Source organism: Venturia canescens, chromosome 8, assembly GCF_019457755.1.
Source record: "Venturia canescens isolate UGA chromosome 8, ASM1945775v1, whole genome shotgun sequence".
NCBI classification, from domain to species: domain Eukaryota; kingdom Metazoa; phylum Arthropoda; class Insecta; order Hymenoptera; family Ichneumonidae; genus Venturia; species Venturia canescens.
In genome coordinates, this window is record NC_057428.1 from 17,070,482 (window position 1) to 17,088,999 (window position 18,518).

Here is an 18,518-nt window from a genome sequence, read left to right on the forward strand (position 1 = left end):
AAGAGCGTGAGTCACTGATATAATGGTTTTTTTGTGCGGCACCAACGACGCGCGTTTTTTCATATCCGTATGTATATACGTATAGATACACAGTACAGACGGCTAATGATTTATGCTCCTCGGGGTTTTATGTATTTTCTGTGCAACTCTACGGTTCGTACTTTATCCGTGGCGTATATGAGTTTTTTTTACGTTTTCACCCCTCGCGATCGGCCGTAGAGAGGGATGAGAGACCAATTGAGCGGGGATGGAAAAGAAAAAATGAAAGGAGAGGTGAAACGTGTGAGGGACTCGCATTAAAACGATGCGTAGAGTCAGATCGGTTCCGAAGGGACGTGTGCATGTGTACGTGGATTTTGTGCTGCTTGTAAAAGTGCGTGCGATCGTGGCAGCCGTGCATTCGAACGTTCGCGACTAACTACACTCGCGGACCATATAGATCGATATAATTAATAGCTTCGGCCTCCGGTGGGATCGGGTAACATATGGCCTGGACCCCGAAAGTCCCTAACACCGGGACGAAAGGAGTCACGGTCTTTCCGAGAGCACGCTCGTACTCCTTTTTCCCTTTCGATCCATTCTCTCACCGAAAAATTTTACTAGCTATATCCTTCTATATGAACATCAGTGTACACGAGTATGTGTATGTATGCGTATGCGGATATGAGATAAAAGAATGAAAAAAAATGGCAAAGTAAACCGTTGGAGATCTCGGGGGCGATCCGGCAGCGGCGAAAAATCCTCCGCCACCTCAAACGTTGACCGCGCACGAGCCTCACTTTGGGCACGACGTCGAGAAGGGATTAGAGACAAATAAAAAAGCGTTCGCTGAATGGACCGTCGCGGGAGGCGAAGGGCAATGATAGGTAAATCTATATATATGTATAGAGAAGGAGAATGAATAGAGGAAAGAAAAAAAGGCTTTTCACGAGACGATCTCGCAGCGAAGAAATTCCGAGCGGCATGCTAATTCGTACAGTCTCCAAAGACTCGAGAGACTGTTGAGGGTTCTCCGCCCGATTGTCATCGTAAGCAAAATATCGAAGGCGAATCGCTCCGACCGGGCGAATTATACAGGCGCGAGCGGAGATATAGAATACCTGTACACTTCGGGAGAACGACTAGCGTACTGTTGTTTTTTTGTTTTTTTGTTTTTTTTTTTTTTCATCCTCGTTTTTTCTTTTGTTTTTTCGTTGCTTTGGTTTCAATCTCCAGAGTGCAGGTTTATCGACAAACGTCCACACGCGCGCTTCGTGGCCCCATTTCTTTCCTTTCCTTTTTTACACCGACAAAGAGCCGGGCTATGCGAAGGGTTATAGTATAAAGCCCTTTCGAGAAGTTGTCATTTGCATTCTGTAGGAGCGAGAATCTTGATCCGCGGGAACACGTCTGGGCGCAAGGACACGTGCACCAGTTATTTCTTATCTTTTTTTCTTTTTTTTATATTCTTTCATCTACATAATTATTTTTCTTATCGTTAGGCCGGAGGTCGTGGCCCTATACAAAGCTGAACTCGTGTTTGGACTAGTTTTTGCTTCGGATTTATGACACTCTAAGGCAAATCGAGTGATCGGTCGTGATCGAAGATAGAACTGGAGCGAAGTTAATTGGCGGTTGTACCAATGATGATGAGGGAAATCTCTCATCGTATGAGCCATTCGATCGATTCTTACCGATGTCCATCGTGTCAGGCCGTTCCTTCCGTTTTTACAGCAAGAAAGTCCGGCAACGCGGTGAAAGTAATTAGAAAAACGAATAAAAATGGGAGGTTATGCCGAAAAGTGAAACTAATCGTCAAAAGTGCCGACGCTTTTACATTTTCGAGGAGCGAGAAATCAATTTTTACCGATCGAGCGCACACATACATGTGCATGGGCACACTTACACGCACACGTACATATCGAAGTCATTTCCCAACTCTGGGATGAATTCTGACCCCATTTTTTTCCTCCTTAAACCAGATCACCTACCAGCACGATGACTCGGTCTAACCACAAGAACTTTATTATTAAACTTTCGTCATTAAAATACACGTCTCATTGGCGCGGTGATCGAGAGAAATTGGGCTTATAGTTTGCTCAAGCTGGAGCGGAGCTCCATCGAAAAGGAAAGTGAATTAAATCGAATGGAATAATGAACGATTGTGACCTACGTCACAGTTTGATCGAACGATGAAAAGCAATTTAAGAATAAAATATCCGGGGCACAACTGCACAAGCTGGTTTTACATAGTGAGAGAAATCCTTGAGGATGCTGGGAAGGCGATGAATATTGGAAAATCCTAATATCCGATGGTGAAAAAGTTTTGCTGCCACGATTTCTTAGAGAAGCGTAGTGATTTATGAGTAAGAAGAAATCACAAAAATAAGACAAGTCGAGAAAGACTAGGAAGAGATAAAAATTACACTATCGACGAGAGTCCAAGACTGGCTGAGTGAAATGGTTGCTGAACGAAGAAAGAGAGAAACAGAAGCAGAGAGATGAGCCCAACACCCTTAAGTAAGTTCTAGGAAAGACGACGACTGAAATGAGGACCAGAAAAATAAGAAAATTACGAAAGTGTACCCAATAAGTATATACACGTAGAAGAGTCACGAGTACGAAGGAGCTAGAAATTGAAGAGTGTACGATCTTGTACAGTAATGACTGAGCTATGTAGTTGAGAGGCTTGAGTAGTTTGTACTCGGTGAATCGGTCATTCATATTTTTATTACAAACTCGGTAAAGTTCTCCCTGCTGAGTCTTTGCCTTCGTACAAATATATAAATATATAAATGTGTGTGTGTGGGCAGCCTTCAGTAGCATTTAACTCCGGTCCTCCGGAGCGTCCAGAGAGCGCTAAAGCGTTTCTCGGTTGGCGTTGGTGGTGGGCGCATTTCTCTCGAGGCTGCCCAGACTCGAGCTCGCCTGTGGATAATTCACGGCCACCCGAGAGAGCTATCTCTGCTTCTCTTAACCGCGAGAATCGACCTGGCACCTCGGCATCCTCGCGCCTAACTCCCGGACAGTAAAACATCATTTTTACCCACACACCGTCAGCGAAACTATTCTCCTTTTCGTAGAATAATAACCACTTTTTTCAAATAAATCAAATATAATAATCTCATTTAAACACCACATCCATAAAAGAATCAGTTGGTTTCACTAAAAAAAATTCGCAATCCCCGAAATAGCATGTTCCTTCATAAATCGTATCTTTTCAGCTACAGTTTTATCTTCATTGTTACACAAATTAAGGGAAATTCAAATTTTTTACAGCAAGAAATACCTCTCGAGAAATCTCGCCCATCCTGTATGGATTGCTCGACCGTGGATGAAGTTTTCGAAACAATTCGAGAAACGAGTCAGTCTTTTCGGAGGATCTGCCATCTTTGTGTTGGGATTTTTGGGAGCATGCGAAATAATAATAAAACAATAAAAAAAAATAATGTTTCGATAGAATAGCTTTATTTTAGACTAGAACGGAAGAAAATAATATAATATTAATCATATAAAATAATAATAATAATAATAATAATAATAATAATAATAATAATAATAATAAACTATGTACACAGGAGTAATGGGATCGACATACATAACATTGTAATGGTGTATTTACCGTGTATTTCTGTCTGTTTCATGTGTCGTATACGATAGTCGAGTACGCACTCGTGTTATGTTTTTTTTTCGGTTCTGTGTTCTCTTTTTCGCATATATATGTATATATATGGGATTCCTGTATCCTTTTTGAAGATAGCAGAGAAAAGCGAGAAGCGGAGCCACACCCTTGGCGACCACGTTCGCGAACGGGCGAAAGAACGCAGAGTAACTGAAGAGAATGAAAAAAAGGAAAAGGAGAAGGAAAAGAGATACGCCTTGAAATAAAGATGAAAAAAAAGACAGAGAAATAATGTGCGAGGAAAGGAGGACTTTCTTCCCCACTCTTGGTCCTCTGTGCTGTCTACCTCCTCGAGACATCTCGAGGTACTTCCCACTCTTGTGAAGAAAGGCAGAAGAGGAAAACGAGAAGAAGAAGAAGAAGAAGAACAGAAGAAGAAGAATAAGATGAAGAAGCAAGGGAGAATATACAACGAGAACGTTCGCGGGTGGGTTAGGTCGCGTGGGCGGTCAAGAGTGTGGCGATCACAAGGAAACTCATAAATAACTAACGCATAAAATAATAATAATAATAATAATAATAATAATAATAATAATAATAATAAATGGTAGTAGAAGTAGTTGTAGTAATAGTAATAGTAGTTGTAGTAGCAGTAATAGTCGTAGTAGTAGTGTAATGGTAATAGTGAAATAATAATAGTGGTGATTAGGATCAAAGTCATCTTGATAGCGGAGTAATTTGTTCATCGTGAGTAAAAAAAAAAAGATCAGAGTAAAACTCATGAGTGTAATTCCTTGAAAAAGGATTTGATGACAAACTCCAACAAATGAATAAGGTCAAAAGTATCTTTCAGACCAAAATCTCGGGCGTATGAGATTGAAAAGAGTCATCAATACCCAAAACAATTGGACTTGAAGAAACAAAAATGAGAAACGAGAGTAATGATAAGCTGTCGATATGGAAGTCGAAACAGCGAGCTTTGCGAGGTATTTACAGTGGTGATCGGTGGTCATTCGAACGAGCAGAATGAAGGAATTTCTTAATTGGTTATATCTTGAATTATTTTTTCTCTTTCCGAAAAATAAGAGTAGAAAGAGAATAGAAAAAAGCCCATCGTCATTTTCCACAGTATCAAGAAAAAGTGTTCTTGGATATTCACAAAGGAGAAATCGCTCAAACTGGGGTTGCTTCGCTACTTACATTTATGAAAAAAAAACTTACATAGAAGCGTCCTAAGATCATCGTCGAATCGGCACAAGCTACGCTACGAATTCATATAATGAAAATTTTCTCAAAAAGCCAAATTATAGCGATTGGTGTTGAGAATAAATCATTCCTATAAAAATGACGATGAATTCGATAATCAATAAAATCTAATATACATATATTGTTTTTATTGTACAGAAGATCTTGGCGCGAAACTACGTCGTTCCAATCACTTTCTTTTTTACTTTTTTGCTCTTCCGTTCAGGGCAGCGATCGTACAGAGAAAAGTAATTATATAAAAAAAAAAAAAAACAAAAAAACAAAAAATTACATGTAATTAAAAGTCGAGAGAGTCGCTTCTTATATCTTGCGAGATATATTTTCTCGTATCATTCGGTAAAACATTGAATAAAAGAAAAATGGCCCGAACTATCTATCACCTCTGAGTGTGAGTATATGAATACCTAAATGTGTGTGAATGTCCGTGTACATGGTTGTGTGTGTGTGTGTGTGTGTGTGTGTCTGTTTGTGTTTTCATGTGCGTAAGTGCGTGTCTGTAATCATCGTCCGCTCAATTATTTAATTATTTCCGCTAAACTTTCCTTATCGCTACAATAGTCATCTGATAGGAACTTTCAGTATTGCCTAGCTCTGGATATATTATTCGCAACTATATAAAAAAAAGTTATTTACTTCGCGTTAGCATAATCTACGATTTTTCTAAAACGTAAGACACGATAGTGAACCGGGGAAGGAGGGGGCCCCTAGAGTATCACACGGGCCCTCTTCTCCTCGTGTCCCTTTTTTTTCGTTTTCGTATAATTGTATCGGTCGCATATGTATATACCCATCGATATACATGAACATACGCATAAGCTAAGAACAACGGGACGTGCAAACACGACACAGATAAAAAGTCTCTCTCTGAGCCGCCAATACTCTCGTGCTCTCGAATCAACAACGAGAGATTATTCACGGTTTACGAACAGACCGATCTCCGGCGCCATCATATCTTTCGTCATTTAATTGGAGCTTTATCCTACCCGTTAACTCGCAACTACGATTATATACACAGTCGTGAGAGATCAACGGATCCCGCAATTCGAAATAGTTTAATTTTTCATTTGTTTTCACGTCTCTGGGATTGGGGTGTTTTCTTTTTTCTTTTTTCCTTGTCTCATAAAGTTTTCTTTGTTTTGTGGAATCGAGAACACGAGTGGCACAGTATTTGTAGCGCATTACGAGTCTAAGAGGTCAGCGAGACACTCACCGGCGGTGGTAGTCGTTGCAGCGCTCGATGCAGCGTTGCTAGAGTGTTGTTGTTGCTGCTGCTGCTGCTGCTGCTGTTGAGTCTGGAACATTGCCGTCGGGTGAAGAAACAACGACCCGTACATCATGTTCTCCTCTGTCTGTTGTTGATTTATCGTTGTCTGTTGAGTGACCACGCCCGTACCGATCGTACTGTTGTTACTCATTGCGTTGTTAATACTGTTTGGAAGAATCGGTGCGCCAGGTGTCGGTGGCACTAGGCTACCATCCTCGACCGCAATTCTCACGGACTCGATGTGACGTCGCGAAAATACGTGCTCCTGAAGCGGTGATTTAGGGGAATAACGAACCGAGCAAAGACGACATTCGTCCGGCCCGGTTGGTCCGCGATGTGGCTGGACTGCCGAACCCTCGGCCGGTAAGCCAGCCGCCAGGCGAGCCTTCTTCTCCTTGGCACGCGCGTTCTGGAACCATACCTGCGAACCGAGGGCACCCTCCATTAGAGTCCATCCTGTTTTGCGTGTTTTTGTGTCTTGGCCCCGTAGCGAGGCGTTTGCATGAGAGGTAGATAGGAAAAAAAGTGAGATGGGGGAAGAGAGACACAGTTTTTCAGAACTTTGCGATGAAAACGCTCATGTTGCGTGAATTTCTCACAATTATTTACGTTCCGCGATATTTGCTATTCCGAGTCCTCGAACAATTCCATCAAAGTTTTAGGATCTCACGTATTGCGGTTCTCAAGAGCAAAAAACAATCAAACTCAATCGCGGAGGTAAGTTTTTTTTATTTTTTTATTTTTTTTTTTTTTTCATTTGCTTCCGATTGCTGTTCGAGTTTTATTTCAATGAGTCTTAAGATCGTTCCCGGATGATGTTGTTGCTCACCTGGACGACGCGTTTCGGCAATCCTATTTCACGACCGAGCATCTCACATTCTGCCATCGTTGGTGTCTTGTAGTCGGAGAACAAGGATTTCATGACCTTTACTTGAGTCGCTGACATCTGCGTACGATATCTCTTGCCGCCTGATTGTATACCGCCACTTCCGCTGCCAGCATTGCTAACGGCTTGACTGCCACCACCGATACTACCGCCCATACCACTCGCAGCACCTCCGTGTCTTGAACTCTGTGTACTCGACGCTGGACTAACGGGACCGCACTCGTCGTCGAGAAATTCCGTAGTCTCACTCATACTGTCATCGTCGCATATACTACGCTCCGAAAGATCAGTCAACGGACCGCAATCGCTTCCACCTCGAAAATGTTGCGAAACATTGTGCTGATCTTCTAGCAAATTCGATAATCCACCGAGACTCAGCTTTACCGGACGACTAAGATCGACGGGCTTGCTCAGATCGAGCGGCGATTCACCGGTCGTGCTACTCGAGCCTTGATTCGTCGTAGTCGTTGTTGTTGTCACTGCCGAGCTACCTTCTTGTTTTCCGTTGCTCGTGTGCGCCTGCAATTCGCTTATGTAACGTTTCATCGACTCTTCGTAGTACTTCTTCAATGATGCCTCCATGTCAGTATTGAACGGTGGAAAAAGCGGTGGCATCATATTCGGAGTGCTGGAATTCGATGGTGCAGACTCCATCGAGAGTTCCTCGTCCGGTATGTTATCGATGTTCACTTCCCCGCGAGCAACTTGATCGGCGTGTTTACTCGACAGGTGCGATTCCAATGCAGATTTAACTTTAAACAATGCCGGACAGAAAGGACAACGTTTGTTTATTACCTGACTATGGGCACGGAATTGACCCTTCCTTTCGCGCGCTCGTGTATTCTGGAACCACACTTGTACCACGCGTTTCTTAAGGCCGACCTCGCGCGCGATAGTCTCGAGCATTTTACGCGACGGATTTGATTCTACTTGGTACTTTTGATAGAGATAATCGAGTTGTTCCGGGAGGATTGTTGTTCGCAGACGTTTGTCCTTGGGCTGCTCGTTGTGCTCGGAATTTGGTCGTCCATCGCTACCCGTGCTCTCCTCAAAATCCTCGTACTTTCTCTTGCGATCTTGCATCATCGCAATCAGAGGATGCTGCGAATCGGCGTTGATGCCAGTACTGGCGTTGAGCGCCTGTTGTTGGAGTATACCAAAGGGCGAGTCAGGCGGATAAGCGGGTGGAAAGAGCGATGGATTCATGATATGTACGAGCTGATGTTCTCGCCAAAGTTCGAATCGCCCAAACATGAGATTGCACTTGTCACACTGAAAGCTGCCTTCTTTCGGTTCGGATTGCGACTGCTGAGAAGCCGCTGCGATCGACTGCTGAGTCTGTTGATGCAACGGCTGCGACAAACTTTGTTGTTGAATATGAGGCGGTGTTGGGGTCGTCATTGGTTGTTGGAGTTGATCAGCAAGCGGAGTAGCCGGTGTTTGGTTACTCGGATTAACATTAGTGGTTGTCGTAGAACTACTGTTGCTGTCCTCAGAACTCAGAACCGCGGCAACTTGAGCCGCTGCTGCTTGAGCCTGAGCACTACGCTTGGCATCTTCTTCTTTGAAACAGTGAGTCTTTTGATGTCGGATAAGCTCATAGTAACGTTGGAACACGAGTAAGCACTTTTTGCACTGATAATTTAGACCCGGAGTACGCTGGAAACGACCCGAGCCATCGTCACCTTCTCGACCACCTGGTGTTACCGGTTCAGCCGCCGGTTGATTCTCGTATACTTTGCGAGCTTTTTGTCGAGCATTTTGAAACCAAACAACGATAACTCGGGGACTGAGACCCAACAGTTTGCTCAGATATTCGAGATCATCGTCTTTGGGATAGGCGTTGTTCTCGAAAAATTCTTGCAAAACTTTAATCTGATAGTCGGTGAAACGTGTACGATTGGCACGCTTACCCGAACTACCCCCGGATGAATTGCTACCATTGCTATTACCACCGAAGGAATAATCGGCTGGTCCGCGTCCCGGGCTCAAAGAACGTTGCGGTGTCAATGCCAGTGCAGCGATTGAGCCTGGCACTACGACTCCTGAGCTCGCGTTCGGACTAGCAAAGTTCTGTGGTGCTATTTTTGGTGGCAGCATAGGCGTACTCGGCGCACTTGTCACAATCGGACCGTGAGAAGAAATATCATGATGAAGTCCCGAAAACACTGAACTCATGCTCAGCGCGGGTGAATGAGGTCGGGACTGTTGTCCGCCCGAGCTTCCTGGTGAATGATGCTGCGGATCTTCGTGCTGCGATTGTTGCTGTTGCAATTGCGTAGGTTCCGGTATCTCTTGTTTTATCTCGTTTATTTGCGGCAACATCGAACCCGATAGTAATCCGGACGATGGAGGGGGTGGAGAGGCTTGCTTGTTCGGACTCTTGTCATCCGAAGAACTGCCTCCGGAGACACTCGAATTCAACGGTGTTACCTTGGCTTCCCCTGTTTTTTCGTACTCTTCGAGATTCAGTGTCGTACTCGGTGGGTTGTTGAAATTGTACGGACTATCTTTGTTCCTCTGACGTTCCTTGAACAACGTATTTCTGAACCAATGCTTTATCACCTTCGGTGGGAGGCCACTCTGCGCTGCCATATCCAAAATCTGCTCTTCACCCGGCGAATTATTAATGTCAAAATGAGCTCGCAGTATCTTCAATTGCTCATCTGTTATTCTCGTACGTGCACGCTTTTGCGACGCTGCTGCATTAGCCTGAATACGAAAAAAAGATAAAAAGATGAATTTTCAAGAGCTTTCATACTTTGAACTTGGAGACAGCAAGATTTTTCAATCGATCTACAACATCATAATTTTTGGCCTCGATGCACGATAATTATTAATCGACCAATTGTTTTGAACAACCGTATTGTGAAGAGGATAGAAAGAAATTCGCATTCATTATATTTGATTGTAAAAAAAAACTACTAAAAACTACCCGGCGTCTAAAAATGACTAGTATTCGTTAAAGAATTTACGGAAATAAAGGGTTATGAAAATGAAGTAATATGATTGAACTTACCGCAGCCGCTTGTTGTTGTTGCAGAACAAGATGTTGCTTCGCAAGAATATCAGCCTGTGCGTTAATGGGTGGATATCCGGCGTTAGCACCGTCATACGGAGGTGGTGGCAGCATCATTGGAACGAGAGGAGGCTGTAGATTCATTGCAGCCAGAGCAGGCACATTGAGTCCGAGAGGAAGACCCATCATACCCATCATGAGACCGGGATATTGTTGGAGTTGTTGTTGCAGCTGCGAAGCAGCCATGGCGTTGAGAGCGGCTTGCATTTCAGACATCTGTTGAGCTAGAGTCAGTTGGGCGTGTTGTTGCTGTTGTTGTTGTTGCTGCTGCTGCTGAACTTGTTGCTGTTGCTGCTGCTGCTGTTGTTGTTGTTGTTGTTGTTGTGCTTGTTGTTGTTGTTGTTGTTGTGATTGAATATGATGCGTGGCATTGGTCGAAAGAGCAGTCGGTGTTAGAGAATCCGTACTTGAGACTGGTGTATTGCTCAATGCCGGTGTCGTCGCCGGAGTAGTCGATGTGGCTTCTGGCGTACGACTGACTTGTTCTTTCATACTTTCGGGACTCTCTTCCTTCTCCTTATCGCACCTCTCCTTATCGGAGCTGAGATCCTGCGGCTGATTGGACGCCGGCGTGGAACATCGTGGCGCGGTATTCGTCGACGATGAGGTAGCCACGGTAACGACAACGCTCTTCTTTTCGTACTCGCACTTGAATTGTTGAGCGTATTTTTCGAGGAATTCACGGGGCACCAAATCGCGATGTACTTCCTCGCAATGTGCCTTCAAAACCCAAACGCTGCTAAATTCTTTGTTGCAATGCTGACAGGTACTGCGCGTTAATTCCGGAATTGCTTCCTCGTCCATCGTCTCCTCGGGTTCCTCTTCTCGCTCTTGCGCTGCTTGTGCAGCCAAAGCTTGTTTCTGTTGTTCTTGCTTCTGCTGTTCTTGCTGTGCTTGAAGAGCCGCCGCCGCTTCTTCTTCTTTTCTTTGTCTTCTCTGGTGATTCTCGTTAAATTGCATCACAAGATCGAAACCGAAGCTCTCGAGCAAATGTTTGTACATCTGCGAAGTCTTGTGACGAGGTTGACCAAGAATATCTTGAGCTACTTGCGTCTGTTGCTGCTGAGCGACGTTTGTCGATTGAGCGTGTTGCTGAGGTCCCGGTGTCGTTGACATCGGCGGCGGTGTTTTGTCCGGGGTGGAAGCGGCGATTTGTTGAGAAGCTGCCAATTGTTGAAAGAGCGCCAGTGGATTGCTGAATATGCAGTATAGTTGTTGGTGCGTGGCCAATTGTTCCTGATTCACAAACAGTGCAGTGCAACGGGGACAGGATACTTGATTGCCACCGGTATTCGTAGTCGCGTTATTACCACAAGGTGGACTCGTCGGACTCGTAGGTGGCGGTTGCTCGATCAACGGACGTCCAAGATCGAGTTGACCACTCGCAGCGAGATCTTGCAATTTACTGGCGCGGGTCTGATGTAGAACACTTCTCATATGAATGTCGAGCGTGCTACCCTGCGAGTACGAGACTTTGCAGATGTTACATTTATACGGTTTTTTGTCCTGATCTTGTTGGGAATCAGGGGACTCCACTGGACTAGCCGGTGGTACCACCGATATGAGAGTATTGTTATTGCCTTGTTCCTGCACCGCTCGCTTGAGTTTGTGTAAGTGACTCACGCTGTTAAAGTGCACGAGCAAAATATTTTTTTGCGTAAAACTCTCCTTGCAAACGTCGCATTTGAATGGCCTATTTGGATCGAGATACTTCTCCATTGGATAAGACATTTTTTCACCCTTCCTATGAAGCAAAGTCTTGTTGTGTCCGGTGAGATAACTTTGACGAGTAAATGCGACTTTGCAACGATGACACTTGAACTTGCGCCCAGGATCGTGATAACTGTCCTCAGCAACGGGTTGGCTGTTCAAATAATCCTCGAGTAAACGCTGCTCTTTGTGCAATGGTGACGAGTCGCTGGCATCGCTTTCCTCTTCGTCACCGCGGCTCTCCTCTTCGGCATTTGCATCCGAAACGAGACCACCTTGTCTACGAAATGCTTCTTCCGTCAACGCCTGAAGCAAAGGATGAGCATGCAACAGGCTTTGCTTGTATTGCGCTAATTCTTCCTCGTGTACGTCAGCGTGAGTAGATTCCAAGTGGCGTTGGAGAGCCTGGACCGAACGAAACGATCTACCGCACAGCGCGCACTTTGTGGCGTCTCGTATCGCGTGATACTGCGAATGTTGCTGCAATTTGTCTAGTGTCTTGAAAGCGAGACTGCATTGACCACAACGATATTTGTGAACGTGTTTCTCGCTAACAGCTAGGGTTGGTCTCGTGGCAGGATGAGCCTCGCGATGATGTTGCTGAAGCTCCTCGATTGAACGACACACCCGTCCGCAAACGGTGCAATGGGCGATCTCCTCGACTTCGTCGACAGTCGTACGTTCGTTAATCTCCTCCTCTTGATGATGCAGTTGTTGTGGCGCCTGTGGTTGTTGTTGGTGCTGCTGCTGCTGCTGTTGTTGTTGTTGTTGCTGCTGCTGTTGCTGCTGTTGAGATTTTGCGGTCGCAGTACTCGGCGAAGTAGGCGTTGCCGCGGGTGTCGAAGTATTCCGTGGATTATTATTCAACCAGTGACTTTGATCAACGAGAAGCAAGAGCCTTTGTAAACCATCAGCATTCACTGAATGAATTTGCATTACGTGCTTCTCCAGTGCCGGACGTTCCTTGAAACCATCCTGACACAAAGGACAAAGCAATTCCGGCGTCGGTTCTTCTTTCACAGTGTCTACTTTTTCCTCGGAATCCTGCCTATGCGCAATCAGGAGATGCGTCCTTAACTCATCCCTCGAGCTTGGTAGAAACATGCAATAAGGACACGTGATAATTTCCTCGCTCTCCTCCTGTTCTGGATCGACTTCCAGATCGTTTTCGGGCTCTTGTTTCACCTCACTTCCGCAATCGCTACTGCCTTCTTCACGCCGCTCTGAAATTTCACAAATTAAACATATTGACGTTATGTAAAATCAAACAATTTTTTACGCGGTTTTCCTGCCCCCATGATCGTGCAAATTTACTTTATCTTGGTTTTAAGACGCATACGAACATTAACATTGGAATGGAGTCAAAATAAGTGCAGTTTCAGTTGCCCAGACAAATAAATGTGATCGTTATTCAAAAATTTAATGTAAACGTTCATAATGAAATTACAAAGTATAAAGTCGACACAACGGTTTTTTAGTTATGAGAACACGAAGAATTGAACAATTATTGAAATTTAAAAAAATTTCTAGCTTTTCGCTTGAAAGAAATGTTCACATCGTAATTCTTGGAAGCTTTAACCATTAGTCACGCAATACACATGCATTGTTGGAGAAAACACAAGAGGCACAAGCCCCGGCAAGGCAGACAGTTCACAGATGTCTCATTGGATCAGATAATCAAATGCGAATTATAGATTAGTAGTACAAATTCGTGAATGGGGCCTTCGTTTCCGATTGGTATATGCGTGTCGGTTCTTGTACGTGTGAACGAGTTACATTTCATCAAAAGAGAGCGAAGTCGAAGAAAAAGAAGGAAAAGAGAAAAGCACGTGAACAATGGATGAGTATCTGTTGTCGTATCGGTACATAATGAATACGATTGCACTGCCGGATTCTTAAGGCGGCATGAGGCGCGCATTGTCGAAAAACCGCATACCGCGCGCGCGCGCCTATAGGGAGAACACCATTGGCAGTGCCGAGTGTACCTATTTTCAGTCGTCAGTTGGATGGATTGTGAATCGAAATGGGCACGTGCTTCATTTCTGCTTTTGATGTTTCTTGCTTTTTCGCTAGTATCGCGTTTTCTTGTCATTATATATAAATATGAAGGCTGAAATATATATAAAGCTCCCGGGTAAGTAGAGGGTAGCTGGGCAATGTGGTGCTCGTGTACGTGGGCGCGATGTATTTGTATATGCAGCGCATTGTGTATGTATATTCGCCTGTTGCCGATGAGTTAGGGTGAATTTTGTGCGTGATCGACTCTCGTGATACATTCATCTTTTATTGCCCAATACGCGGGAGGGTATATTCTTTATACTTCCTCACAATGATTGTTGCAAGTTGAGATGGCACGCGCCACGAGTGCCACGACAGTTGGAAGACTTTCTATTCTACAAGTGCCGAATAAAACATGAATGGGAAAAGAAGGAGTGTATGATTATGGTGAGAGAGGAGAGAGGAGAGAGGAGAGAGGAGGAATGAATAAGAAGAAGTGAGACTCTCACAGCTTGTGTGTAACTCACCGTTGCTGTTGTTTGCGGCGTTTGGTGTTGTAGGAGTGGTCGGGCTAGGTTGTTGACTGGCCGACGAGTCGGGATCAGCGGCAACTTGAAAAACGTCGCCGATATCAGTATGCGGAGTTTCGTTTCCCTGTGTACCAACGCGTCGATGCAACTGATGCAATTGTTCCATCTGCAGATGCCTCAGTGAGCGTACGTGTTGTAACAGAGGAAGCCTGTGCCTCGCGCTAAAACCGCACAGGGCACAGTGATACAGTTTACCCACTGATTGGGTATTGGCACTTGCTTCGAGTAAATGACGAAGTAAAAGAGCAGCAGCTTCGTGGCGGGGCGATGATGCGTGTAGAGCTAATTTGTGAGCACTGTTGGTGTAATAATCACACGCGTGACAGCGTAATTGAGCAGCGCTCGTTGGTGACGCGAGAAACTTGAGCTTCCACTCGTTACGGGGACCACCCTCTTTAACGTGATTAACGTGCTGAAGACGCTGCAGATGCTTGTCTGTTTTACAATGCAGCTGGAAGTTTGCCTTGAGATTGGTCTTGTAGGAACATAATTTGCAGCCGAAATTGCCTGCTACGAGGGCGAGAATCTCACCTTCTCGCGTACGCGATCTATCCGTTGCTAAATGCTTGCCCAATTCCTCGAGGGAATCAGTCGCAAAATTATTACATACACAGCAGTGAAAAAGACACGTGGGGTCAGGATCTGCGGGTTCAGGGGGTGGCTCCATGCTCTCGGGCGATAGACCAACGTCCCCCGCGAGATTGCTCATTGCTCCCATATTCGCCATACCTCCAATTAACTCGGGTGGCAGTTGCGGTGGCAATTGACCACCCGTCATCATTTGTATAAGAAGAGCCTGGCTATAAGCCATATCGGCAAGCGCAGCTTCGGCGTGTTGAGGTTTGTCGAGACCACCAAGATGCAATAGTTGTTCGAGTTGCTGTTGTTGGTGCTGCTGTTGCTGTTGCTGTTGCTGATGATGATGTTGGGCTTGTTGATGATGGGACTGAAGCGCCGAAAATGGGTGATACTGTTGTTTTAGTGTTTGTTGCAAAACAAGCGCGTTGTGCGTATGCTTTTCGCTGGTCAAGTGTATCCTCAAGTTTCGCCCAACGGTAGTTTCGTAATTGCAAACGTCGCAACGGAACGTTGGTTTCGGCTTCCCTTGGCTCACCGTTTGTCCAACGCTCAAATGAGGACCGTGATTTTGCTGGTGATGAGGACTTCTCGTTGGCATAGGAGCCTCTTGAGACGACGATGGGTTACTACCGGCCGAAGCAGCACCACCTCCTTGCTGGAGCTCTTGCATATTGTTCAGATGTTTATCACTCTGCATGTGTATACTCAAATTACCCTTGGTCGTTGTGGAATAGTTACACACTTCGCATCTATAAGGTTTATAACCACAGGTGTAAGTCTCCCCTCGGGCTAACCTCGGATGAGGTTGTCCTGCTATGCAGTAAATACATGAGGTTTCACTTTCCGGATGCTTTTCCTTCATGTGGATCTCCAGTGTCTCCTGGTATTTATAATGCCAATTACACTTCGGACACTTGAGGGTTTTGCAGGAATTTCTACTGTGTATACCGGCGAGCGGACCACCAGGGCCGGCTAACCGACTACTCGCGAGAATTAACTCGCATTTCGGGCACTCAACACCACTGGGACGTCCTTGCATGTGTTCCGGACAAACCCCTATCGTTGTACCGGTTAAAAAATTCGGTGGTTGTTGAGTCAGGGCTGCGTACGACGAGGGCGAGCCTTTGGTTGAACTAGGCGGTGGAGGTGGAGAAGTATAGTGCATCGCATCTGGAGCTTTCGCCCAGGACGCCGCACTCACTTGAGCACCGGTCCATTGGTGTTGCTGTTGAGACTGCTGATGATTGAAACTCAATGGTGTATTCGAGTGCGACGTTGGTGTTGTAGGTGTTGTCGGAGATGGCCTTTCGCGCTGCTGCTGCTGCTGCTGCTGCTGATGATGATTCGCTTGCGACGGACTACTCGGTATTCCGGGCGTACTCGCGGGAGTACTCGTTGTCGTTGTTGTCTCCATTTGTTCAATAACATCGGTCCCTGAGCTACCTCTTTGCCCTTGTTGAGTACCCTGTTGTGCCGGTAATGTTTGTGGACAAACCGACGAATCCGTTACGGGCTCGAGAAAACTCACGAGCGGTTGTTTACCTCTGCCAACCGCTTGTATTATTGCTGATGCCGTAGAGTGAGACAACACTTGCCTCTCGTCCTCCATAAGCGTCAACTGATGTTCACCCTGTGCGTGAGCTACAAAACTTTTGGCGTAGCCAAAACTCAATTTGCAAATAAAACACATGAGTATTGGTTTGACAGGCACCGAAGCTGCGGATGTCGGCGTACCGCTCGTCGGCGTCGGTGTACTGGGCTGTTTTTGTTTGCTACCTTCCGCGCTTCTGTAACTTATTACGCGATAACTATGCATTACAGGTAAATCAGGATTGTGCTGTTGAGCCGCGGATCTTTGTTGTTGTTGCTGGTGTTGTTGTTGCTGATACGCCTGATGCGCATAAAGCCTCGAGACATAGTAAGCACTGGCGATTTGAGGATAGACCAAAGAGTGTGGAACCGAAACACCTCGACCATCGACTATGCATCCATCAGGCAACGAATCGTCTTCGCTAAGTTCACTCTCTCCCTCGATTATATATGCCGATCCGTCGGGATTATAAACGATTTTGCCGTCGAATTTCTCAACGTCACCACCGGTTGGGCTCGGACTCGGGCTTGGCCCTTGCAGTTGTTGTTCCCTCAACGTAATTCCTGTTGCCCCAGCGGTTACCGAAGTTGTACCGGTAACGACTGTCGTACCGGTTCCTCCGTTGTTACCACCACCGTTATTATTGCCATTGCCATTTCCGCTGTTACTCGTAGCAGTGGTCGTCGTTGTCGTGTCCGCGGTAGGCGTGGGCGTTGGTATTGCGTCCCGCGTGCACGGTTCCGTACCCGATGGTGGACTCGCGGTACGAGGGTGATGGGGCTGATGAAGAGCAGCCCCTGCTGCCGGAGGGGACCCGCCACCCCGGCCGCCCTCCTCCTCCGGGCTCATCTCTTGTTTTTGCTGCGCGTACGTGGAATTTTGAAAGCTTCCGTGTTGCTGTTGCTGTCTTTGCTGCTCCTGCTGCTGTTGCTGATGATGGGCCGCAACCAGCTGTTGATATAGCTGATGCTGATGCCCAATGCTAGCGCTCGTCGACGACGACGTCGACGACGACGAGAGCTGCTGCTGCAAATGCGATGCCTGAATAATCCCGTGATGCTGCTGTAGATGGTACTGAGAGGGATGGGGCTCACTGGAGGGCATTACCCCAAACGTGAGGCGAACGCCAGCCTCACATCACCCACGGTGACTGCGTACACTTGGCTCTTCACCGTGCTAAAGCTTCTTCTTCTCCTTCCTTTTCTTCTGTTGTTCTTCGCGCTGATTTCGCGCTGACTACTTTTTTTCGACTTTTCTCTGCTTAAATCTAACGTTTCAACCCCCGCGACTTTTTTCACAATATTTCTCGACGCCTTTTTTTCCTTATTATCTTCTCCGTCGTCACCACCACCGCCACCACCACCACCAGTTCTACCTCGTATTCTAATCTCTCCGTCGACTTTCGACGTCCAGAACGTCGTCCTTACACTCGTTGCAACACCGAGCTCGCGACAACACTCCGTCCTATCGAAATCCTCACCCCCGGTAGAAGATTCACTAGCTACCCCGTCGCAACCCCAGGTCGTACCTGTAACATGTTGAAAGAAAAAGAACTTTAAGACCATCATATTTACTCGACTATTATTTCAACATATCTATCTCTACGTCAAAACGGAAAAAAAATGTTCCCATTGAATATAAAAATACAGTTGGATGATTAATTTCCGAAAGAAATACATCGACATACTAGAGAAGAGTCTCGAGGGTGGGTATAGTTTCGACGCGGGTTTTTATAAAGCGCGTCTAGACCGGTTAATCCGAGCAAACAAGCCAAAGTCCCAGTCGATTCGAGCGGAGCGTTATAGCCCATGCCCGTCCACAGTTAACGAGATATATCCGTGGACAAAGTGAGGTAAATGCGGTCCTAGGTGAGGCCCGAAAAGATAGGAAAATACGTAGAAACGCGGCAAGCTGGGCATACACGAAAATACCCGAGAGTGAGGGAAACGGTTTG

General features: G+C 45.8%; 1 protein-coding gene across 1 annotated transcript in view; it reads right to left on the reverse strand.

Moving 5' to 3' along the window:
• zfh2 (Zn finger homeodomain 2) overlaps positions 1-18,048 on the reverse strand; it is a 93,407-nt gene extending 75,359 nt beyond the window's left edge. Inside the window, exons 1-4 of the mRNA XM_043426034.1 lie at positions 14,332-18,048; positions 10,037-13,029; positions 6,961-9,729; positions 6,078-6,552 (exon numbers count right to left, since the gene is read on the reverse strand). Of these exons, the coding sequence (XP_043281969.1) occupies positions 6,078-6,552; positions 6,961-9,729; positions 10,037-13,029; positions 14,332-17,668 (9,574 nt within the window). The 5' untranslated portion in view covers positions 17,669-18,048. The remainder of the gene's footprint in view (positions 1-6,077; positions 6,553-6,960; positions 9,730-10,036; positions 13,030-14,331) is intronic.
• Positions 18,049-18,518: the final 470 nt, after the last annotated feature.